At 41.8% G+C, this 24,565-nt stretch overlaps 3 protein-coding genes across 4 annotated transcripts; 2 read left to right on the top strand and 1 right to left on the bottom strand.

The window, feature by feature from the left end:
• Positions 1-1,523: 1,523 nt before the first annotated feature.
• Positions 1,524-14,781, bottom strand: nol6 (nucleolar protein 6 (RNA-associated)). Its single transcript, XM_029511110.1, has 26 exons — positions 14,650-14,781; positions 14,170-14,382; positions 13,958-14,074; positions 13,664-13,837; positions 13,364-13,532; positions 13,123-13,251; positions 12,842-13,005; positions 12,618-12,738; positions 12,438-12,496; positions 12,222-12,323; positions 11,995-12,110; positions 11,681-11,858; positions 11,312-11,434; positions 10,916-11,064; positions 7,910-7,985; positions 7,282-7,422; positions 6,328-6,445; positions 5,906-6,060; positions 5,513-5,676; positions 5,145-5,297; positions 4,919-5,016; positions 4,635-4,759; positions 2,808-2,897; positions 2,521-2,721; positions 1,938-2,039; positions 1,524-1,774 (listed from the first exon to the last, which is right to left on the bottom strand). Exons 1-26 carry the CDS (start codon positions 14,686-14,688, stop codon positions 1,625-1,627), a joined length of 3,426 nt encoding a protein of 1,141 aa, XP_029366970.1. The 5' UTR covers positions 14,689-14,781; the 3' UTR covers positions 1,524-1,624.
• On the top strand, positions 7,963-10,439 carry LOC115049128 (zinc finger BED domain-containing protein 1-like). 2 transcript variants are annotated; one of them, XM_029511113.1, is made up of 3 exons: positions 7,963-8,874; positions 8,965-9,695; positions 9,828-10,439. In XM_029511113.1, exons 1-3 carry the CDS (start codon positions 8,196-8,198, stop codon positions 10,374-10,376), a joined length of 1,959 nt encoding a protein of 652 aa, XP_029366973.1. In that variant the 5' UTR covers positions 7,963-8,195; the 3' UTR covers positions 10,377-10,439. The 2 variants fall into 2 exon arrangements, with proteins under 2 accessions (XP_029366973.1, XP_029366971.1); XM_029511111.1 differs by having other exon boundaries at positions 7,963-9,695.
• Positions 10,468-20,872, top strand: wdr54 (WD repeat domain 54). The gene is made up of 12 exons (XM_029511114.1): positions 10,468-10,626; positions 10,889-11,084; positions 11,686-11,896; positions 17,531-17,801; positions 18,403-18,465; positions 18,613-18,679; positions 18,859-18,915; positions 19,021-19,148; positions 19,338-19,438; positions 19,736-19,898; positions 20,248-20,322; positions 20,464-20,872. The coding sequence occupies exons 4-12, from the start codon at positions 17,577-17,579 to the stop codon at positions 20,593-20,595; spliced, it is 1,011 nt and encodes a 336-aa protein (XP_029366974.1). The 5' UTR covers positions 10,468-10,626; positions 10,889-11,084; positions 11,686-11,896; positions 17,531-17,576; the 3' UTR covers positions 20,596-20,872.
• The last annotated feature ends 3,693 nt before the right edge of the window (positions 20,873-24,565 follow it).

A 24,565-nucleotide genomic window follows, 5' to 3' on the forward strand; every position in this document is an offset into this window, starting at 1 on the left:
AGCTCCAGCCAACAGCTTAGGAACCAATTTTTGGTGCGTGAGACTCAATATTTTCTGTAACAGACTATATTTATATTGTTTTTGTAAAGAAAAAGCTCACATTTCTGTGACCGTATTTTCAAACCACACTAAATTGTGCATGTTTTTACTGCAAAGGTGGATGTTTATGTTAGGAACATAATCTTCACTCTGCACTAAATTCTGTACCTTCACTTAAAGCCCCCACACCTCCATTCAAGTCTAATTTTACTGCCCTTTCAGGAACTGGTGAAGGTTGTCCAGCTGAAATCTTAGAAGAACCTCGCAGAGCACTGCGTACCTTTTCCATTTTTTGCATCTGGATCGCAGACTACAACACAAAGGCCTGTTGAAATAGGCTTTACTTAGTGCCCATGATTATTGTCAGAGAGGCTGTGAAATCTCACCGCCGACACTCTTGCACAAGAGAACACGTAGAAACAAGCAAAGGTGAACCTATTGTTGGAGATGAGCTCAATTTTACAACTAGGAAGTCTAAATTCACTGCCATTCCTAGTTCCAGTAAAGTGACAAACAGCTTCAAACTATGAATACGAGAGCAGGAAACATTCAGATGGTGTTTCAATGAAGCAATAAGGAAGAAAGCTTCACAACAGCAGTGATGAGACATGACTGGGTGGGTGGGGAAAGAAAATTATTACAACGCTTTAACAAAGGGATGCGCAATCAACCATTCCTAAAGGAAAGAAATGTTTTGTTCAACACAACAATAAAAGGCTCTGCTCTCTAAATATGAGTTAAAGTCTTCATGCACATTTGTCATACATACAGATCACTGTATTCTGTATTAAATGGAAGTCGGGGGGGGGCCTTGGGCAGGAATTGATTCAATCAGATACACACAAAGGAAGCTTGAATCTAAAGTGTTACACAACGATGCTTACATGGCACTGTTGAGAACTTGGCTGGCTAGTCTTGAGTTTATGCAATTTTCTAGATTTTGTGCGATTAGAGATTATCCTCATATTTGTCAACACAACTTAAAGCAGAAGCTTCAGCACCCATTCGCTGATTTCTTTTAGAGAAATTTGGTGAAACCGTCCTGTTACTAGAAACAAAGTGTACAAAGTGTCACATGCTGACATCAGGTCGACTGGTTTGTTTCACATCTGCTCATTGTGTGTTTCTGCTTTGGAGTTAGTCTTATAAGAAATTATGTGCAGGCTGCATTATGTCACATTTTGCATGATTGATACATAAAACTCGAACCTAAAAATTTAAGAAAACTGCAGCCAGGTAGATGCCAGGTTGCTAGATGTTGGACTCTTTTTGAATATTTACTGAAACGATTTGATTACCAGAATTATTGTATTTTCCATCGGTCCACTTATGAATGAAACTAATCATTTACACTGATACACTGAGATAGTCAGGAAATTTAAAAGAGTAGACAAGAGTAGACGTGTCTGGTCTTTAATACAAAAGGTATTAACAAGATATTGTTAACAACAATTTCATGCTTTGTTCCATTACAATAAGTCAGACAAAAAAAAAACAACACATTGTATCAATAAACCTCCTGTAGGGAAAATGAATCCATCTCTGATCAAAATGGTGTCTCTGTGTATGTGCACAGCTCAGTTGTCTAGAATGACCATCTTTCAGTCCTGGCTTCCACTGATTTGACTAACCCCTGTCCCATGATGCGGAAGTCCTCCAGTATTGCTTCAACGTTAGGAACTGTATTTGCTTCCTCCCCAGTCACTTCCACGCTCCGAGCGGACACCTGTGACGTCTGTAATGAGGTAAACATTTTAAGGAAGGTTGGTGGATTAGATGCTGATGTGGGAAAATTTACAGAATTGAAGTGAAATGAAATATCATGTTTATGATAGATCAAGCTCTCTGCAACTGCGTGTCCTCCCATATTCATGCTTCCAGGGTATTAGTGACTTTACCTTAAAAGGCATCGAGATGAAAGCCTTTGGTTTCCATAAAACTGCAATCACTGTTCCTCCATAGGGGTCACAGAAGAAGAGAGCAAAATCTCCAAACGCATCCTGAAAAAAGATGAAGTGATGAAAAGTCTGAGTGACAAGTAAAGCCCATTTATTCACTAAGTGGATTTATAAAAAACAAAACAAAACAAACAAACAGTTATTTCCAAAATCCACATAATATACCAATTCCAAAAAAGTCACGTGTGCTTTTATTGCATTAATGGGAGCTGCAGTGAAACTGTAAAACAACACATAAATAAAGACAAATTAAAGGAAGAGGAAAAGGAGAGATTCTTGTCAGGTTTTCTGAATAACAGCTCCAGACCTATCCTTAAAAAAAAAAAAAAAAGTCAGAAAAGTTTCCCAGGGTATTTCTTATCTGTTATTGATTTTCTTATTACGAGGAAATTGCTGAATACCACAACCCAGCTGTGACTTGCATGAATCTGACTAGATACTTCCTCCTTACATCCTGTGTTGACAAGTTGTTATTAAACCCTGTCTTTTAAAATGAGATGTTTTGCTGAGGGATGAGACTCACTCTGAGCTCCATCAGGTAGAGGGACACTGGGTTGTAGTCAACAACGGGCAAGGCGCCTCCTGACTGGGACACACCGTCAGTCATGGCGCCTCTGCTGAAGTTCAAAGCAGGAAGGTCCACTGCTTGGCTGAGAAGGGGAACCTGCTTCGGGTTCAGGTGGATCAACACGTCGTAGACATCCAGAGGAGGGCGCATGACCACCTACACAAACCGACATTTTCATCACGATGCTGATCTCTTAGCTCAGATGGCGAATGAAGGAAAGCTTTCAAGCACTTGTTACCCACCCTGACGTCTTGTATCTGGCTAGCGTCCATCAGCTGATGCTCCAGTACTTTCAGACTCTCTGCAGCCACCATCACAACACGATGCAGCAACTGAGCACACAACCAAAAGTAGCTTTGGACATCCTCACGTGTACAATATTATGCGGTTTCACAGCCACACTAGAACGGCATCACAATTTCCCAGGGCACAAATTATGACAAACAAATGCAGACACAAAAAGGCTATAAAATTATAAATAAATTATGACAAAGAGCAGCTGTGTTCATATCACTTAACCCAGAGAAAGCATACCCTTATATATTTTATTATATTAGAGGATAAGGTCCTTTGTATGCAACTGGGTTTAAGATAATCATAGTGAAATTAGACAAATATTTAGCTTTGTATTAATCTGAGGTGACACTGAGGCATACAAAATTCCCAAGCCATTCAAGGCGCTTTTCTGTTAAAGTAACTCCGTTAATGTGATGTCAGTCTTCTAAAGCAATTCTCCTTATTCATTTATTCCAGAACTGGTCCTCTTTCCTCCAAGTAGAACAGTGGTTTTGTAATTTGACAATTAACTTAAATTAAACTAATTTTAAATAATCAGATGTACATGGCTAACTGACATTTCTGCAGTCATGATTGTGGTCAATATTATGTGTTCAGAGGAACCTCAATAATCATTTAAAGTCCACCAGAGTCTGCTCTCTAGTGGTCATTCAGAGGAATTAAATTACACACCAGGATCTTCTACTCTCCTCATCTATGCCAATTATTTAAAAAGACATTTTTCAATTTTGGGAGTGTATGAAACTGGGCAGGAGAACTCACAAGAAAGTGATGTATTCAACCTGAGCTCCCATATCAGATGAAATGGAAATATTCCTTAAGATTGCCAATTAGACATGGAGAATTAAGCCCATGTGGACGTCACAGAGGACAAAGTTCCTGCTCTCCGCCACTGTTATAAAAAGGGGATTCTGGGAGAGGCTCTGTGTTAATGTTGGGCTTGTAGGGGGAGTGAGGTGGGCAAGTGCAGGAAGCTTATCTGGGTCAGCGACGCACCATGGGAAGCTGGTGTGTGTACCTTTTCTGTACACTACTGTGTGCTGCTGGAATATTTCACAGCTACGGTCGCATCCAAACAGAGGAATCCAAACCAAAATATCTCCCTTATTTCGCTACGACAGAGGACGGCAATGAAAAGCAACTGGTGAGCTACACATGATGGCGTTCAAAAAACACTTATCTTAGAAGGTTGTTGCCGTAAATTCTGAAAACGTCAGTAATCAATACTTCATTTATTTTATCATATATTGGGTTAGGGTTAGGGTTTTCCTAAACTAATGCAAAAATATCCAATTCCAGATCAATGACTTGCACGAGGTTTTGGAAAGACTTCAAAACAATCACTTTCCAGCTTTGAGAAAAAAGCATGGCTATCTGCCCGTGGTATGTAATAAATTTGACTACTCACCTGTTAAAAGCAGCACAGTTGTTTACTGTTCACTCTTGCACAGTAAATTTCTCATTTTGATACCATTTCATATTGTTTTCAGTGTGACCCAGGAGACCTGTGCGCACTAAGGAAAGGCTCCAGGATTGGGAAACTATGTGACTGTTCGTTGCCAAGAACATGCAACTCTTTTCTACACCGATGCTTGTGACTCTTCGTCTGTTAAGGATCTGGGAAAAGTTTGTGACCTACTTGATGACTCCATTTTATCTATTCTTTTCCTTTTTACTGACCTATGGGAAGGTTTAACCATTATAAAAACTGTGCTAATCTATTAAATATATAGCTGTGTGAGTTGTGTACTTGTATCTGTGAGTCTACTGACCTGTACACTGGGTGCTCGCTTAGTCCACATAGATACTTTTTTGTCCTTAGGCGTAGCTATAAACATGACAGGCAGTGACTCCCTGGAGGCCATGAAGTCATTCTTGATTTCTATGTAGTCGGCAGCTACACGTGACAGGGGTGAACAACAATTAGAGTCAGTGTTGAAACGGCGATGCATACGAGCAGGATGTTAAAGTATGTCGGGTGTGTAAATAGAAGCAGGTCAGGAGGGCTTTGTTTGTGTGACACAGAGGGAAAAGGCAAGCGTGTGAGAGTGCTTGCCTGTGAGCTGGTTGTTGAGGTTGACCACCAGTGGGTTGTTCCTCCAGTCAAAGGAGGAGAGCAGATGAAGGAAACGAAGGAAGCCCACCTGAGGAGAACTGAGGAATACAGAGAAATTCACTCACATGGCCTACTAAGGGATCAAAGGGAATGTGACCAAGATGTATATCCACAAATGTGTCTGGTGAACTGGACAGATTATTGAAAAAGTAGAAGTGATAGTCACCCAGGAGGAGTAAAGGGTGCAGGCTGCAGGAAAAGTGACGCCACCAGCAGGTCCGCTGTGTCCTCTGTGATGTCATCACTGAAGAGCTGAGCCCCCAGCCAGCGTTTGGCCAGGCGGCACACTGCCCCAAAACAGGGGTGCTCCTGCTGAAGCCTACAAGAAGAGAAATTTTAAAAGTTGGAGTTAAAAAAAAAAAAAAAGGGAGGAAATAGTAAATGCTGGGCACCAAAAGAATGGAGAGGAGGGAAAAAATAAAGGAACACCAAAGGAATATAAGTAGGCCATACGTTAAAACCACAAAAAATCTGCAACCCTGCATTCTCACATGGAGACACAGGTACTGCTTTATGATGTAATTTCAGTTTTACCCATGTAATGTACTGGTGAGCAGAGGCTTGTGAATGGTGGCCATCTCCAGAGCTTGAGCCTCCTCATTGTCCCTTACAACCAGCAGACCCTCAGCATTCACACTCTCCCTCAGAACCTGGGGCTCCCGATGATATGCCACCTGGATGCGGAATAACAAGCCATCCTACATAAAGAAAAAGTGGGGGAGAAAAAAAACAAAAACAAAAAACAAAACCGTGTTAATGAACAGAATACTGTGAATTCCAATAATAAAAAAATAAATAAATAAACCAAACAAATGTTCCAACAACTTGCTTGTAACTAATAACTTGTGTTCTATATTACACACATTACCTTTATACAGTCAAGTTCTCAAACAAATGTGGAACATCTACGCATACTAAATAAAATACCTTCCAGACATCCAGGTGTGTGGGGCACGGTCTGCATGTATAATTATGGTGCTTCTTGAGCAACTCTCCCAGGCATATATGGAATGCAGTGCGGATATGGCGGATGGCGAGGCGGTCATGAGGCCACTTTCCACTCCCCTCCATGTGACAGATCACTGCCAGAACAAGGATTGGTGACTTACTGGATACACTGTTTTGTATATTTTTATATCTGTGGTTAAATTACTGTAATTTATTAAGCTATTTTGTCATCCCAGAAAGTGGAAACATTTTCCGATGCACATAGTGAAATAGTGAAAACTCATATGCATCCCATTCTTAGTGGCAGCCAGCACTGAAATTAATTTGACTTTCATGTAGTTTGCAACCTATCAAACAAGAAAAAAACTTCTTGATTAGTGGCTGGTGGAGGAAAAACTAACCTGTAATAGGGGTAATATAAGCAGGGCATGGCTTGTCTTCCTTTGGTATTAAAGACCTGGAAGTCTTTTCTCTCTCAAAGAAAGAATAGTCCAACTTCAGAGGCACTGGGGGAAAAACCTGCAAAAGCTCAAATGTTAGAACTGCCACAAAACCAAAGAAAAAAAAAGTTATAATGATCAATACAGTTTCCATTGAAGTTGGATTTTGAGTAATTCTGCATTGCCAGTAGGCAGAACAGTCAAGTGGTTGTCACACTTTTTACTTTCATATGAATCCCTCAACAACTTTCCCACTTACATTTCTTTTTCACTCTGCAATAAAGGCATCATGTGTCAAAGAGAAAGGCGTGCCATTACTCCCCTTCAGTTTATTAACTGTCAAATACATCTAGTGCACCCTGTCATGGGGTCAGGAGTCACACACTATGAGGTGGGTAAAATTTGTGAAAAAGAGCAAACATTTAGTTTTAGTTTTAGTTTAAGATATTTTTTACCATTCTTGTTTAATGATGTAGAGAGTAAAACAAACTGCAATAATTTGTCACAAAGTGATAACCAACTGCAAAGTTGACAAATGTCTCCAAATAATATTTTTGCTAAGTTATTTACCATCAACATTAACAATTCATGCTTTTTTTAGTCACAGCTTTTTTTTTTGTCTAAACCCATTGTGTAAACAAGTGTAAACTTTATGGTGATGGATTGTTACATTTTTAGGAGAAAAACATTAAAAGTCCTCTCACTGGAATGTTAAAGCACTTCCTCTGGAAATGTTTATCCATGTGGCTGCAGACTGTATTCTGAGCATTTCTGTAATACTATAGTTTATAGCTGCGCCCTCTTGTGGGTGAAATTTTGATTAAAGTGACACAAAACCATGTGAAACAACCAGCCACCTCCCCCTGCCATAACATGAATGAGAGCTGCTCCCCATTAAGAAAGAAGAGGCTGTACCTGTGTATATCTCAATACAGGATGGGCTCCTTGAACTGCTGTGATGGAGAGAGGCAGCCCCTCCAGCCTCCACAGTTTTCTACTCAGGTCGTCATAGGACTGAACCACCTGTAAACTCTCCTCCTCTCCAGTGCTGGACACCTGAACAACACAAATTTAATCACACGGTGTCCACATATGTTGCCACAGAATACATGAATTAAGCACTGATAAACACCTCTAATGGTCCACACCATTTAAACACTCACAAAAGAACTTAATATGAATTCATCAATCTCCTGAGCCTGAAGCTTTTTATTTGATATTACATGTTGGTGGCAAATGTTGGCCATCTTAATTGTACACTAATCACTGAAATATGCTTTTCTGACTACAAGATGGTGGACAGTGTCCTCGAATAAGGCTAAGAGGTCTAAATGACATATAACGGCTCAGAGGACCCAAACAGTAAAGTCTTTAATATGAGCATGAAGGGCCTTAGGAGATTAATAATAAACAGCATTTCATTCTAGTATAAAAACAAATCTCAAGGGTATAAAATCAAACAAGCCAAATGTAGAGTTTCCACATAAGAATATTAATCAAAAATTGAAACAAATACAGTTCAATTATTTGACCAACTACTTACCTCACTTCCCGTCCTGATGACGTCATCCACCATCGCCCCCACATACCGTAAACTGGACGGGGGGATATCAGCATGTCTGATGGGTAATAAGTATGTTACTTTAATTTTCAAAACGATGCGTCCAAAAAAGTCACACCTACAGTCATCTTACAGTCAGTTTCTGTCAGGACATACGCTGACGTGAAACCTTTCACAACCTTTATACTCCGACAAATCCCATTTATCGATGACATCGGCGCTAACATTAGCTAGCTTGCTAACGTGAAACAGCAGACCGGGCTCGGACATGAAGCGCACCGGCCGGAGACGGAGCTCCGTGTGGGACTGCTTTGAGCAAGTGGGCAACTTCGTCCGCTGCACAAAATGCGACGCCACGCTAAAGTACTGCGGCGGAGCCACCAGCTCCATGATGAACCACATGAGCCGGCACCATCCGTCCACGGCCCCGCTGGACGAAGACGAGAAGCCGGTGATTTGTACCGTGCAGTGCCTGGAGGAGGAGAGCGCCAACAACTCCGACGTCACGCAGGTCGCCATCATGTCGCCTAACTTGAACGCGGCAGCCGGCCAGGCCGAGCGCGACTACGGGGAGAGGAAGCGGCTGAAGCGGAGCTCCGTGTGGGACATCTTCATCAAAGTGGACGACGAGGTTCACTGCACCATGTGCGACACCAAGCTCAAGTACAGGAGCAGCACCACCAGCATGATGTACCACATCAAAAACAAGCACCCAGACACCATGCCCAATGACGGCGTGTCACTGGCCACACATGCAGAGGTGACCGAGCTCATCTCCAAGATGATAGAGAAGGATCTGCTTCCCATCAGCGTGGTCGATGGTGATGGTTTTCGTGAACTACTGGCATACACAGTGCACAATTATAAAATGCCTTCTGCTTGTGATATCACACGTCTCATTGAAGGCCATTTCCACGAAAAGGTGGAGGAGCTTCTAGTGCAGCTTGGTAGGGTGGAGAAAGTGGCTCTTACTGCTGACTTCTGGACAGCTCTGCCATTTCAGAGATACATTACGGTTTCCTGCTCTTTCATTACAGAAGAGTGGCTGGGGAGGTCAGCTGTGCTGCAGACACACAAGCTGTCATCGGACGGCCACACTAGTACTGAGAGCCTCACGGAGAGGATTCTCAACACTGTACAGACCTGGGGCGTTGCTGGCAAAGTGACAGCATGTGTTCATAACAACACTCGAGACATCTTCTCGGCCAACACGTGTGCCCATGTCACCTGGGATTATGCCACTTGCTTTGCCACAACGTTGCAGCTAGCAGTCAATGATGGGCTGAGTGAGGATCTGGTCCGCATCATTGTTGCTGCAGGGAAACTGGTCAGACACTTCAATCACAACTTGCTGGCGAGTGAAGCCTTGCAGCAGAAGCAGGTTCAGATGTGCCTGCCGCAGCACAAGCTTATCCAGTCCAGCAAAGCCAGATGGGACACTATCTGTGATATGTTTGAACGGTTACTTGAACAACGGTGGGCAATTAAAGCTGTGCTCTCTGATCGCACAATCACCAACAGACAGGAAGCCCAGACCCTCGAGATCGAAGATGACTGCTGGCAAATAGTCGAGAACTTTACACCTGTGCTAGCAACACTGAAATGGGCAACAACAGTCATATCTGCTGAAACAGAGGTGTCGATTTCAAACATCTACCCAATCACATTCAGCCTCATCCAGACTCACCTCATGCCTAAAGAAAATGATGTTGAGCAAGTCTCTGAGTTCAAACTGAAAGTTCAGACATCACTTAGAAATCACATGGAGGTAGGCATTAACTAAGGCCAAATATCCCTTTGTTCAAGTAAAGTCTGTTTGGCTGTGATGTAATAGGAAGAAGTGCAAACAATTTACAACCTCTTTATTCAATTTTTGTTCTAAAATGTTTTGGGTTTGCAGGTTGACTCCAATGACCTGGCCTCCAAACCAGCCCTGATTGCCTCTATGCTCGACCCTCGTCACAAACATCTCAGCTTCCTGACACCGACGGGGAGACTAGCTGCAAAGGTCAAACTACATGAACTGGTTTCAAAATTAGATGTGATAGCTACAACGGTGGGCCCAAAGGATGAACAGCAGGAGACCCTGGTCACGCCTGATACTAGCCAGGTGGCCATGCCCTCACAAGTGAGAAGTGAAACGAAAAACACAATGATGCTGCTCCTGGGAGACAACTACAGTTCATCCTATGCTACAGATGCTGAGGCTCAGGTAGATTACTATTTAAGAGACATTGCACCCTCATTGGACATAAATCCTCTGGATTGGTGGAGAGTAAACGGACCAAGATTCCCCAAATTAGCCACTCTGGCGAGGCACTATTTATGCGTACCTGGGGTGTCACTTCCGTCTTTGTTGTCAGAGACTGGGCAAGCATTTGCAACAATGCGTACCAGACTGAACCCAGAGCATATTGACATGATGATCTTTGTGAACAGAAACGTTTAATTTAAATAACCCTTTCTTCCCTGTCATCACTGACTTCCTGCACAAATAAGGAGTAAGGTTATCATAGGGCAGAAGATGGTAAGAGTGTGAGAGTGCGAAGAGTCACGCATGATATAAGGATGGCACAACAGTATGAACTTTCTCCACCGTTGATAATATTTTATCTGCTGGTGTCTAACAAGCCATGAACTCTAGAAAAAAAACTAATTCCTCTCTAAACCAATAATGGTACCTGAGCTGCAGACAAAACGTAACTATACTTCATTAACACACCACTCATATCACTCTTATCACTTGGCTTGATGTCAGACATGCAAGTAAACATTGGTTGTACACTGTTACATACATATAGTACATAGTTTGCAAAATAGGATACATACCCTAGAGAACAAACAAGCAAGAAGTAAAGTCTATTACCATAGTTTGTATCATCAGTACAGCTAGTAACTCACTGACCATGCTCTGTATAATCACCCGTATTAATGGGATCTGTGTTTTGTTGTGTCTCTCAGTGTGACGTGCCAAGATAAAATACATACAGCTGTAGCAGGTGTGTGATGATCTGTTTAGGGACCAGGCGTTTTTGGCAGATGCTCTCTCCCTCCCACACGACAGCCTCAGTGATGGCACCATCCTGGAAGCGACGCAGCTCGGAGCGAGAACCCCACAGCCGACGAAACTCAGCCGCCTGTCAGAGGAACAATGCTGGTATTAATAATGAGTCATTGCACAAACATGGTAATGCACGAGTAACACAGAATCAAATCGAGAAAAATACAAAACCCAGTTGTATAATAAGAATTTGATTATTACAGTAGTATCACATTCTTAAATGCAGAATACAATTACTTTTGATTGATACATTGATGCAAAACGACTTTAACCTCAACGTGAAAAATCTGAAATCAAACACAGACACACACAGGTGAGGTTACCTTTGGGCTGTCTGCAGGTGGGCCTCTCTCCAGGACAGAGATGGCCAGCTCTGGTCTCAAAAGCAACCCGAAGGAAAGGGGAGGTTGAGCTTTGTGTTTTGGGGCTTCACTGTCCACAGACCACTGCAGATAAACAAATATAAGTTCAACAAAATCAAATAATTTAAACATTGTTAATATTTACAAAGCAAGACACTTTCATTAAAGATTTGTGTCAATATGTGCTTTGTTAATAGTTAATAATATACTTAATAATAGAGCTTAGACCAATAACGAAGTGAAGTGCTGAAAAAAAAATTGGCGTGCATATTCTGCTGTTGAGTATAGAAGGCATGGATAAGTGTAGCCCTTGAATGTAATCTTTCTTACCTCAGGGTCAGGAGAGAGGGAGTGTGTGAGGAGGAGGATCCTTTGGCCCAGTCCTTGCTGAAGCAGTGACAGAAGAAAAGGAAGTGCAGTTTGGACATAATTCCCACTGTGGTCCATGAGCTCACTGAGGAGATTCAGCTTCTTACAGCTGGACTGAAGCTTTACTAGCTCACAAAGTCTGAAGAGGTGAAAAGCACAAAATAGAAGATTGACAAGGTGAGGAAGTCAAGTAAAAAAACAAGCTGTGAAAATGGTACACAAGACATGTTGGTTGAGATTGGTTTTAGCTGTGTTGGTTAATCATTTGGTCATACTGGAATACGTGGTCACTTGTCCTTATCATGGGTTTGGAGGTCATGAGGAGGCTGTGGAACCCGTCCACTGTAGGGTTGTCCCAGAACTGCATTGACACAGATGCCTCATGTTGCAGCTGAAAAAGTGAAATGAAAGTGGTCAGAACCTGTTGCTGAACGTTACAGAAAAATGATCATCTTTGAAAAAAAAAAAAAAAAAAAAAAAAAAACACATTTTCGGTGTTAACCTGTTTGTATGTGCAAGCGGTCATGTCAGCGCACATGTTGAGATGTCCTGAGGGGTCAACAAACACCACCTGGAAAGCATTATGGAAGTCTGCAAGAGACGGCTGCCATGACAATAAAATAAAAAGGGGTTAATAAGACAGTTCATTCAGGAAGTAAACAAAGGTGTGAGTAAACTGCATTCAGAAGTTTATTTGTTCAAGTTTGAGCAGACTCACAGCTGTGGAGTCTGGATCTTTGGATAGGCTAATCCCATTCACTGTTATGTCTGTAGATGCTGTGGGTAGGACAGAGAAGTGTGTAATTTTTCAAAACTTTCAGAGGTGATAAGCATGTTATATATCATATCATAACATTCATCAAAACACTGTGTTTTAGTTGATTTTAAATGTTCTTACCCAAGAAGTTCAAGCTGTTTCGAAGCAGCTGATAGGCTGTCATGGTATTACTGACTTTGTGGGTTGTCAGCAAATAGGCAAACAGCATTGAAGCTAGGAAGCCATTAAAACAGCCAGTGCCCTGAGAGAGCAACACGGAGGAAAAATATAAACAGTGTCAGAGTTGTAAAAAGAAGCATTTCATCTTTATGCAACAAGAACGAGTGCCACTATAACCTTCCTACCTGGTCGAGCCCTCTTTGACGAAGCCAAACTTTGAGCAAAGCCACCCCATCAGCAAAAGCTGAGCACTGGGTGCTGACAGCAGAGAGAAACTGTTGATGAGCCCTGGGCAGTAAATCCCCCAGAACAGAGCTATTATAATGTGGAGTGGGAGGTTCGCTGCTCTCTGTAAAAAAACAAAACAATGGAAATTGGCTTGGATAAAAATGTTGCTAGACAAAAATTTGGTCCTGGATATGCTTTTCATTGTTGTATATCTAAGTATTTGAAGAACAAACTTTACCAGACTGTGGTGTCTGCAATCCAGTGTACCACTCTGTCCGGACATTATTCCTCTGGGGGTGGAAACGGCTCGGCTTGAAGAACCCAGGTGATGGACAGGCATGAATACGCACTGAGAAGCTGGAAATGTCTATGGAAGACAACATTACACATCTTGAAATTGCTACTAAAATCTAAACAAGTCAAACTAAGTGCAGTGATTGCGAAGGTTGTTTGCATGCTGTAAAGGAAAAGCTAAATACCTGGAGGAGTCAGCAGCAGAGTGGGTCTAAGTCGATTCCCATTTAGACAGGAGTATCGCATGGTTCCAATGTCAGAGGAGGATGCAAGGTACTGGGCCAGGCCTGCCAGGTAGAGAGCTCTTTTTCTTGGATACCTTTGGTTCAAAACATCCTTCGGGTGGAGGACATTCTAACCACAGAAGGATAAGCAGACAAACAGTGTCATGAACTCTTAAAATCTAGTGATTAATGCCATAATTGGTGCAATCGTCTCAAAATTTCAAGCGCTTTATATATTAAAAAAGGAGCAATGAGACTCACAGCTGGGATCGTGACAGCCAAGTCCACCACAACGCGTGGTTTGGTGCAGGTGCCCAGAGGGTAGCTTCCGATCAGGTCGACTGAAGTGGGAGGTGCCATGTGGAACTTTCCTTTTGTGGTTTTGGGGACCAGGAGGAAAGGGACCTTCACTGCAAGCCATGACAGGTCACTTACCTGAAAACAGAGCAATACTGAGTGTGTAATACATGTAATTGGAGATGTGCATGAGTTTGTGGAGATCTTCATGAAAGGAATGGAGCCAATCACAAGGCTTGCAGTTAATTTACTACAAACCTCTACTTCTGGTGAATCTGGCACAGTCTGTAGCAGCTTTGTGAGGGTCTGAATGAAGGAATCTATTTGTCGTTTCCTATTGTCACTCAGGGCGACCTCTTTAAGCAACTCCTCCATCTGTTACCAGCGAGATATCAGAAACAGTCAGAAGGAGTTTGTAGATTTTTCTCAGATTATGTCACTTCCTCATACGATCGAGTCCTGGAACTCACCTGCATTTTGAGCAGGCTGCAGTGAAACAGGCTTTCGGCCTCTTTTAGCTGGTTTAGTTCCTCTACAGTTGGGGGTCTGTAGAGATCACTTCGGGAAAGCTTCACCGGGCGATACACCTGCTCCTCCCCACCGGCCTCCTCAGATCTGCTCCTTTTGGCTTTAACCGGAGCTTCACCTTCCTCTTCCTCATGGGACGCGTCCGAGGCGAACATCTGTGACAGAAGCAAAACACGATTCAATTTAAAACGTGGCACTATGTAACAAATTATTTTATGTAGGTCTGAGAACCCTTTATTATGATGTCATCCATGGTGTTTGTCTCAAGATAGGTTTTATCGATTGCAAGAAAATCGGCTAAAATTTGAATATGTAAGAAAAGCATGCAGGCAACAGCCGTGTATCAGTGAGTGGAGCGATCCCGTTTAGCTGGTAGTTAAGCATCAAACACTGAAAACCGCAATAAATGTCACCAGTCTGACCTTTTCTGTGTCCTCCGCGACTGCCTGTTTTTTCTTCATGTCTGATGCACTTTCAAACTAATGCCAATTCCGATATGTTAGAAAGTTTAGATCAACACCGCTCTGCCTTCATCGCGCTCTCACATGTGCAAAGGGTCAGTGAAACTTGCTGCGAGGCAAAATAAGTCTCTGATTGGATTAGTGACGGTGAAGGCGCTTGATGATTGGCTCGCTGGCCGTCCTCATGACGTCAGCTTCAACAAGATAGGTTGCATGAGCAGTCTCCCACACGGTGCGTCGAGCTGGTGAAATGTGATATACAGTACATTCACTGAATACACGTAGACACAAGGATAATTCAGGCAAATTGTTAATGCAAAATGTGATTTTTAATCTGCTTTTAACGCAGTTTTCATTAGAATCACTTAGTTTTTACAGGAAATGTTTGCACCAAATGGATTTTGTCAATGACGTGTCCATACATTTATGTAACTATTAGTTTATTACAGTCCTACTTTAATGAAGGTTATAATGTGTATTGCAGAGGTTTTTATTCTAAAGCTCGATACAGAAGTACATTCCTCCTGTTTTATTTCTTCAAAACATTCCACATTCTGCTCTAAATGTTACAATCAGTTGGCATAGTTCTCTGAGTGAAACAAAGGGGTGACTTGAGGTGGTTGACCTGCAGTCAGCTGATCAGCAGAAAAAAGAGGCACCGCTATATCACTACGTATGGGCCTCAGCTTGATAGAAAGGGAGAGAGGGGTACATTTGAGAGGGCTGTCAACAGCCTGGGAATCCTGGAGAGAAACACCCTTAGACAAAACCATTGTGTCCAGCCTCAGAGAACTTGAGAACCCAGTCCCTTCTCGTCTATGTCTAGAGGGAGATATTTTCTTCAGGACATCAGCTTCATTTCTCCTCTGAAGCTTTGCTTGCTGATCCTTGGAGCTTGTTAGCAGTGTCAGGGTGGTTACTGACCTCTCAGTTTGCCTTTTGCTATATTTTTGTTCTAGTTTGGATAGTCCACTTGGTTTCTTGTGGTTGGGGGTTGTGTAGTTTTTGTCCACAATCTCATATTGAGGGAAAATGCTGTGTTGAGGCAGGCATGAGGGATCAAGTTTTGGTATGGACTGGCAGTTCTTTGGTTGATGTAATGGTCCAGTCATATGGCCATAAATTGAATATACTCTATTTCTAACGTGTATATCCACATTTGTTTTTTCTGCTGAGCAGGAAAGAACTGGCAGCAATTTGTCTGGAACAGGCTTGGGAAGTAAACTGACCTGCTGCCTTTTCTTTCTGTCAGTCTTTGGTGGGGGGCGAGGACTAAGCACTCTGCATTGCTTGTCACTAGCTGGTTCCCTGGGACTTGTTTCATTCTCATATTGCATTGGAGAGCTGTTTCTCAGAGAAAGTTTACATTTGTGGTTCACTTGCGCTTCAGTCTGTGCTGGCACCAGAAGGATGTCAGCCTCCTGTTTGAAATTAATTCAGAGATAGATATAAACATACAGCAGATATATGTGAAGAGACGATTTTACATTAAAAAAAAAATTTAGCAGTACCTGTTCTTCAACTGGATGAGGTCGAGGGATGGCACTGACAACAGGCACGCATCCTTGAGCCCAGGCATCAGGAATTGTTGCCACAGGCTCTGAGTCTTCAGTTTCACACACCCCCTCTGGTCCTTCGCCTTCATCTGGGCACAGGATTTGTTGCTGTAGAATTTGTGTGAGGTAGTTCATGGCCCAAGATGCGGAAAAAGGTGCTAGCTTTGAATGACACCATGGATGTTACGCCAACATGAGGTTGAAATTGATGAAAGCAGTAATTTAAGTGAGCTCATTAAAACATTATATCCACATTGAACTGGAATGAAAATGAAAAGTGGATAGACTTTCTCATTGTTACCTGTCGTTCAATGTACACCTTCAAACAGCCTTCCATTACCCTGCTCATCAGTTCATCCATGAGCTCCCCTACTGCCTCTTCTGCATCCTCCTGGGCCATCATGTCCGTCCACTGTGCCAGGGTTAGGCGACCAGGAATGACACCTTCCACCTCCAGCTCCTGGGGGGGAGGTGGGCTCATCTGGACGGCGGACATGCGCCTGCTCCTGTCCGTCTGGGACCTGGCTGCTGAGCGGGGCATGTTTGCTCAGAGGCTGAAACACAAACAACACAGGAACGGAACTGCAGAATCAGTGCACACATTGCTGATGTTTGCGATGAATATATATATATACATATATATATAAATGGGAAATGTATAGTGATCTAAAATGATGGTGCCCAGAATGTGTTTGGCTGAAAAGTCTCCTGCATCAAAGATAATTCTGCGCGGTGTTCTGAGACCGTCATAGCCTGAAGGGCTATACTGGCCACACACATGATCGTTTATCTGCAACACCGACAGAAATATGCCAGTTTTTGTGAAAACCCGGTGATACAAGATCAGCAGCTCAGAGGCAGGTGAAATTCTTACCTTACTGCACTGTGATTACGCGGCTTTGTGTGGTCTACGGTCTCTTAGCAACCGAGCACGACAGCGTGACGTAGCACGCAGAGGTGGCGTTGTCTCTATGGCTGCGGAGGACGCGGAGGTAATCCTGCTGCTAACGACCTCGACAAAAGTGTCTCGTTTTCGTTAACTTTATAATGTAATGGTCCACCAGGGCAGAGCCGACGAAGAAGAGCCGGTTGTTGCTTAGTCTGAAACGAGAATGTCCTCTCTTACAATCCGCTGTGTTACTACAGCTGGCCGACGTTAGCTTGCTGCTAATGCGAAGTGTTTGGCGTTGCTGTGCCAAATAGCGGTACGGCAACTTAATCAAACCGCCTGCTCGACATAACCAGACTGACCCGTCGTGTCTTTTTTCTTTTTTCTGTTGTCTTAGCTCTACATCGGATCAACCTCTGCCGCTGTTAAAAGAAGGCTGCTCGATGTATCACAAGGAAAAGAGCATCCAGATCAAAAACAGCGCCTCGTCGCTGTACAACAACCTGGGCGTCCTGCGCATCGCTCCGCGGCGCCTGACCTACTTCACGGTGGTCCATGCCAATGTGGTCAACATGGTGAGCGCGTCCTGGGACGGACTCAACTACTCCCATCGTCAGCTGCAGTCCAAGGAGCCCAACGTTGCCACAAGCACGTCGCTCATCATGCAGGTGACAGGAGATGCCTCTGTGGATTGTTGTTTGACTAATGTGATTGATTCATATGTATTGGGCCATCATTTGAAGGTCTATGATTTGAAATCGAGTTCAGACGGTGTGGGAATCCTAACCACATTTCTCTAGAATACCTACATTAGGTGACAGAAAAGTATTGAAATAAATATCATCGAGAATTGAAAAAATAAAAGATTTTAAAAGTCATTTAGTGTCTAAATTGTGACTCATAAACATCTAGAATCCCCTGCCTTTTAAGGACTGGCCATATAAAATTATTTGCTGCTTTATGTCTATATTTAGGAGTCACTGCCCCTTTACAGATTAAAATTGAAATTAAAATTGAGGAGTTGTGTATAAAAATGATAGGATATCCATACAAAACCATATAGGCACAAGCACTCTTAAACACTTAAGATTTAAATTAAGTGCAAAGTTATTCTTCGGACTTGCTCTTATCTCCAATGTAATGTGCTTGATGAAACCACAAAAGAAAAAAGGAATCACTACATTCTTTAAAAGGTTTCTGGTACATATAAAATGGTAAAATTTCTACATTGACTGAATCATGAAACTGAAGCCTGTTTTCTTTTAACAGGCTGCATTTTGTGCTCTGCCCTCTCGTGATCTGTTGGTGGTTACTTCTCAGAAAGGAATCCAGGTGAGTTTTGTTAGAGTCTACTTTTTTCTTCTCGTCAATGGCTGTTGTCAAATTTGGAGGCATTCTTTTGGACCTGTAATAGCTGATATATGATGGTGCTGAAGTAGAACGGGAACATTATCTATTATGTACATCCATTTTTGTTAGATGTATGAATCAGATGGCTCCATCATGGTGTACTGGCATGCACTTGATACCCCAGAAACATCTACAGGTAAACTCACCACATGCAAGCGCTCAAATAAGATTGATATATTGAAGATTTTCAGGTATCAACACCCACATTATTGCACCTATACAACCTCAAATATCGCCCAAGACATTTACACATAGACATTTCCTCATACATATCATATCAAATCTAGTTCACTTACGTTTTTGTTTATGTCTCAGCTCAGGCTGTGTTTGCTCGAGGGATAACAGCAGTGTGGGAGAATTATATATGTGTGGGTAAGTATGAAGTGAAATATTTTTTCCTTTAGGTGCATATCTTTAAAATATAGGGCAAAAGCTCTTTTTCTCTCTCTTTCTTTTTCTTTCTCTCACTCTCTTTAGGTGTTTCATCTGGTGTAATTCTCGTTTTTGATGTTCCCAGTAAAGGCAGTAATATAACTCTGTCTGAGGTCCTGGAGGAGCACAAGGAGTCCATCACTGACATGGCCTCTGAGTGCTCTGGTAGCCAGGTATATTATGTGTGCTTGTTAAGTAACTCCATTCTCTTGGGACTCGCTATCTCGGGTTTTTCTTTTTTGTTGTTGTTGTTGTTGTTGTTGGATGGTCCTCATTTTTTGATGAATGGTAGATTATCTAAAATATATTGCCACAACCTTTACATAACCCCTTAAAAATTATTTCTATCTTCCTCTCCTCAGGAATGTATAGCTGATCTGGTCAGTGCAGATGATGGGGGCAACCTGTGTGTCTGGAAATCTGGGGAGGAATTTCAGCTGCTAAACAAGATCCCAGGATTTGAGTAAGGAGTTTAATGTATTATAGAGTTATTGAGATTAAATAAAGTGGTGTAAGGACAGCCAACTAATGCTGACAGGTGGTCAAATGCTTTCATCTCACCTTAACCCCTTCTTGCACTCTTACTTTCCCTTCCATCTTTCCTTTGCCCTTTTAAATGTGTGACCACTTATAATGTATGATCCTTTCCACTGTCCTTTGTTTTTTCCTCATTTAGACTTCTCTCTCTAATTCAATGTCCATTATTTCTCCCATTTATTTGCTGGTGGCAATGATCCTCCATCTTTCTCACTGATTTCAGTATGAGCTGCTCATCTGTCAAGTTGTGGAAAGGAACAGTGGTGGCAGGTTATGGTACAGGTCAGATCCGTCTGTATGAGGCAGTGACGGGAATTCTGCACGCTGAGGTCAATGCCCATGCTCGCTGGATATACTCACTAGACATTGCTCCTTTTTCTGGCCTGGTGAGTTGTGTGAACAAAGGCGCTAAGTTTATTTTACACAAGCAACGTTAAAGGGATTCATAGTCTTGTTTTGTTTTTTCAAATAGCATACATCAACAGCATGGTTTTGAACAAATCTCTGTTTAAGACTGATTTTCTGCTGATGGAACTGTAAAACAAATGTATTACCCAATGATTTAGTACAGAACTTTTCCTTTGACAATATTTTATTGGGTCGTAGTTTAGCCCCACACCATGAACTTTCCACTGTGCTACTCTAAAGTATATGGAGAGATTGTTAGTGAATATTTTGGAGGTTTATCTTACACCACTGCATTTTGTAAACTGACCATCTGGTTGTGTCCTTTAGCTTCTGTCTGCTGCTGAGGACTCTCTAGTCAGGGTGTGGCACCTGACTTTGACCCCGGAGACAAATAGTGTGGAGGTAACTGGCCTTACAAAACAGTACGATTTGTTTAATTAAATGAGTCAAAAGTGCCTTTCAAAAACGTTCATCTTATATAAGAGTATTTTTCTCTTACCCACAATGAGACCCTTACTCTGTGTTCTCTTTATGTCCTCTTAGGTTGCCCATTTGCATAATGAGTGTGTGACAGACACACAAATCTGCGGCGCTAAGTTCTGTGATGGTGATGGCTATGCCTTTGCAGTGACAGGCTATGACCTCAGTGAGATTATCCGCTACACTCAATCATAGGAGATTACTCCATCTGCAAAGGCTGGAAGGATGCTAGAACAACTTTAAAATAATGCAAAAATAAGTTGTTTAAGAGTCCAGAATTATACAAATGCAAACATATATATGTGAATGTAGCTGTAAAAAGTAAAAAGTTATTCTGTAGTTCTTTCTCTCATGATTATTGTGCTAAATAATTCTTCCATTAAACAGTTTTATTAAGAATGCTGGTAGAGGTTTAATTTTGCACTTCATGAATGGAACAGTAGATGGAGCTATGGGTTCCTTATTTAGGAACAGGTTAGTGATTGTGTAGTTAAAGTGGAGGTCACCAGAGGACAGGGTGGACTTGTCCAAAGGGTTATGGACCATTGACAGATTATTCCAGTAACTCTGGAGTGACACTGGAAACTGTGCGCAGACCACAGGATGCAGGTGCATGCTCTCAATTCAGCCAGAAAACATCAACAACCCCTCACAGAGGGAGGTCTGAAACATTTTCTTTTCTTCATATAGGACAGTTTCATAGATCCCCTCCTATACGCATCTTCTTACCACATGCACAGATTTTCAAGTTAGAATTTTACGTTTATGAAATTACTTTCAAGAATAATTTCTTTTTTTTCAGCATCTATATTTGAGGGAAGAGTGCTAAATGATGTATTCATCATCCTTGCTTTCTTGTTACATCTCATTTTGTAACAGATGATTAAAGCTGATCAATGAAGTGCTTTATTGGTGTGATGGTAGACACAGAGAGTCTCACTGAAGTCTTAAAAGAGTCTTTCAAAAAATCCAAGCCAATGACAATCCAACCGCTACCATTAACTGCATTTTCAAATCCGATGCAAGCAAAAGAACAAATTTACTGTTTTTGAAGGTCAGTCGACGACAAATCTCACCAACTCACCTGTAGTCTATTCTAAAAAGAGCTCTGGTCTTTTACAGCTCACACTATTTTTTTATTTATTTATTTTCTTAGTTCACTCCAGGCAGCCAGGTATCATGGCAATCCAACCTACCTTATCGTGATAAGATAAGAAGAATTGGGCCAGTGGGAAATGATGTGTGCTGTTTTTCCAGGCTAAGCATCTGTTACATTCCCAAGTTCCCCTCTTTTCTGATTTTCAGTCAATCCTGGTTTCATAACATCAAATGGCAGGACTGTTTTGAACCCACACACGACAGGTTATGCAACTCAAACCTGGTGCGTATCAGCTGATGGCCACATTAATGCCAATGTATGGATTGCATGTAAAATTGAAAACAGGCGCAACTGTGACATAAACACATAGTTTTTCAGGAAGCTGTCATGTAGTGCCATGCCTCCCATGCCTTGGGTAAATACCAGCTAGAAAAGGACAGTAGAGGACTAAGCTATCAATATGAGGTCCCAAATGGCACAGACACTGAGATTACATAACTATCTGGAACAGTACAGGGGAAGGGAAAGGTTAGTCAAAAGTGATACATGAAGTAAGCAAATCTGTGCAAAAGAGCTTGTTAAAGGACGCTTCTAGGGTAAGAATGGGGAAAAACACATGGAGACAAACAACAGAAGTAATTTATTCCTTGTTAAATCAGTCAATAGTGCTGTGCAACACTCCAGTCCCATACACAGCCCCGGGGCCACTCATGCTGTGTGCTGCTGCAATACTTGTCAATAGTCGGCTCTTAGGTGTTGTGCACAGCTGAGCACACAATGTTGGACAGATCAGAAATCAACACTAACTCTTCTCAGATATGGATGTAGATATATCATGCATATCAAGTAGTAATGTTATCAGGGAAGCACTTTTCTAACCCAGCAGAAATGTAGAGATGTTTTATTAATGAGAGTGACAAGACAAAAGTAGACGTGTAGTGAAAAGGCCCCAGTAGCCTGATCTGTCACTTTCATAAATCACAATATGACCTTAATATGAATAGGATTTAATCCATCAGAGAAACTGCCATGCTGGTGATTAAGACAGTTAATGAAGGGATGTGCCGAAGTGTCACATTTCGATTTACTGAAGTGAATAATTGACACAACAAGTTTGTCTGTTGCACAACCGAAACTGCATACCTGGACTGCCAAGGTTTTGTATCACAACACAAGAATCTAGTGTACTAGTTGTGGGTGTGGTGTACATATATGTGTACCTGTGTATAACCAGGAAGGTGTGAATATCTCTTCGGTTGTCTGTTTGCACGCTTCTTCTTTGTTCTTGCCAACCAAGAGCAGTTTAACCCAAGTCCACTCAGCCCTGCGGCAGCCGCCTTGGCCTGTGTCATTACACCTGCTGGGATAGAGCCTCACCAAGGGGGATGAGGAGCATAAAGCCCCTCCAGCCTGCTGCCACAGACAGACCGGCTCTCTGACGAAGCAACCAGCTCCCGCAGATATGCTGTATAAATAGATCTTCCATTTTAAAGGCACTGAAATGCGAAGGAGAGGGTTACTACAAACTGCCAGACCTTGCAAGCTGCCACCACAGACAGATAGCGCATTAAGGCAGACAAGCACAGAAGTACAAACACAAACCAGGCCAAAAATAGTGTTCGACAAGAAAATAATGTATTGTTCATAAATATTTTTTATGTAAGATTGGGTATTGAATTGTTATGTTTTTTCTTTCCTTTTTTTTTAAGCACTAACTGAAATGTTTCTGTCATCACGTTGTAAGTTGATATGTCAAACATTTAGCCATGTGGCATCTTATAAGTTCTGTTTTTGGTCCCTGGCAGCTCCTGAAGGAAATATCTGGCTCTTTACCTGATTAATGCTCAGTTTTTTAAAGAGCTGAACATAGTTGCCAAGGCTCTCCATAATTAAACCTATGTGGCCTATGACCATTTCAGTGCATTATACTGTACAAGAGCAGTTAGCAGGTCTAAGCTGACCTGTCTCCACACATGTGCACACACACGCGACTAGCACATATCCCCAGTAACGTCATTTTGAAGGCATGGGTAGGCATTGGGATTTAAGTGCATTAGATTAGACTAAAATAAACATGATCAGATCCTGCCATCTGCACTGGGATGGCATGGTTGCTTAGCACTGGGTATTGTTTGGATTGTCTGACGTTGATGTGCTGACGTTGGACTGTGTGTTTGTGCTCTGGCCTGTGTGTGTATGTGATCTTATGTGCAGATGGCTCCATTCAAATGATGATGGATTCATTTTCCAGTCCTCTAAATATTGTCAGTCTTGTCTCCCTGATTTGAATTAGTGTGTCTGTTTATGCATACTTTTAATAGGCATGCCTTTTGTTTAGGTACAGACCCGGCAGATATTTAGTTGTAATATGATTAACTTTTGTATCTGCATCTGTAAAGGAGATTTATTATTCAATTAAAAATAATCAATTTCATTATGAGACAAAAGTAGGTTTTCATTTATTTACATTTTTAACTTGGGAAAATATATATATATATGAAAATATTTACTCATGAAAGACTTCATGAATTTCAAAATAATACAAATTTGGTGGCCTTTAATCCACCACTTATTTTTTAGCTCTCATTACCCCTACTGTGTGGGTGAGAGAGTTATTGAGTCTCAAAATAGAGTCACAGCAATAATAACAGCAATATCCTGGCAACCCTTATCATTTTGCTCTGGCAGTGAGACTGCTAATACGATTAATATGAAAGAGATGAATGGGCATCTTCAGGGCCCAACCTGAATTCAGAGATGCATGAATATTTCCATCACATACATAAATTTCTGTTTGTGTGACAAAGAAATTTAAAAAGTGAAATGAAGATTTCAATAAATCAACCAACTTAGCATTCACCTTGCTGACCCTCCATAATTGGCAGGTATGGAAAAAGACTGTCGCTGCTGAAACTTATCCAGGGGTTTGGTTACACGCCACCGGAAAACAGATGTTGGACAAATTATCATTAAATCAATCAAGAAGCACCAGATCCAGCAGCACACGAAACAAAAGAATACATTCAGGAATATGCATCACGACAGGTTGAAGTTACATTATGTAAC

The sequence above is a fragment of the Echeneis naucrates genome, chromosome 9 (genome assembly GCF_900963305.1).
Source record: "Echeneis naucrates chromosome 9, fEcheNa1.1, whole genome shotgun sequence".
NCBI lineage: Eukaryota > Metazoa > Chordata > Actinopteri > Carangiformes > Echeneidae > Echeneis > Echeneis naucrates.

Coding starts and splice junctions, on each gene's coding strand:
- nol6 (XM_029511110.1), bottom strand. CDS start 14,688: ATGAAGAAAAAACAGGCAGTCGCGGAGGACACAGAAAAG. Junction 5,298..5,512: donor CTCACCAGTACATTACATGG/GTAAAACTGAAA, acceptor CTCTTCTTGTAG/GCTTCAGCAGGAGCACCCCT. Junction 1,775..1,937: donor TCATCTCGATGCCTTTTAAG/GTAAAGTCACTA, acceptor ACCTCATTACAG/ACGTCACAGGTGTCCGCTCG.
- wdr54 (XM_029511114.1), top strand. CDS start 17,577: ATGTATCACAAGGAAAAGAGCATCCAGATCAAAAACAGCGCCTCGTCG. Junction 17,802..18,402: donor GCACGTCGCTCATCATGCAG/GTGACAGGAGAT, acceptor TTCTTTTAACAG/GCTGCATTTTGTGCTCTGCC. Junction 18,916..19,020: donor GGAGAATTATATATGTGTGG/GTAAGTATGAAG, acceptor CACTCTCTTTAG/GTGTTTCATCTGGTGTAATT.
- LOC115049128 (XM_029511111.1), top strand. CDS start 8,196: ATGAAGCGCACCGGCCGGAGACGGAGCTCCGTGTGGGACTGCTTTGAG. Junction 9,696..9,827: donor CACTTAGAAATCACATGGAG/GTAGGCATTAAC, acceptor TTGGGTTTGCAG/GTTGACTCCAATGACCTGGC.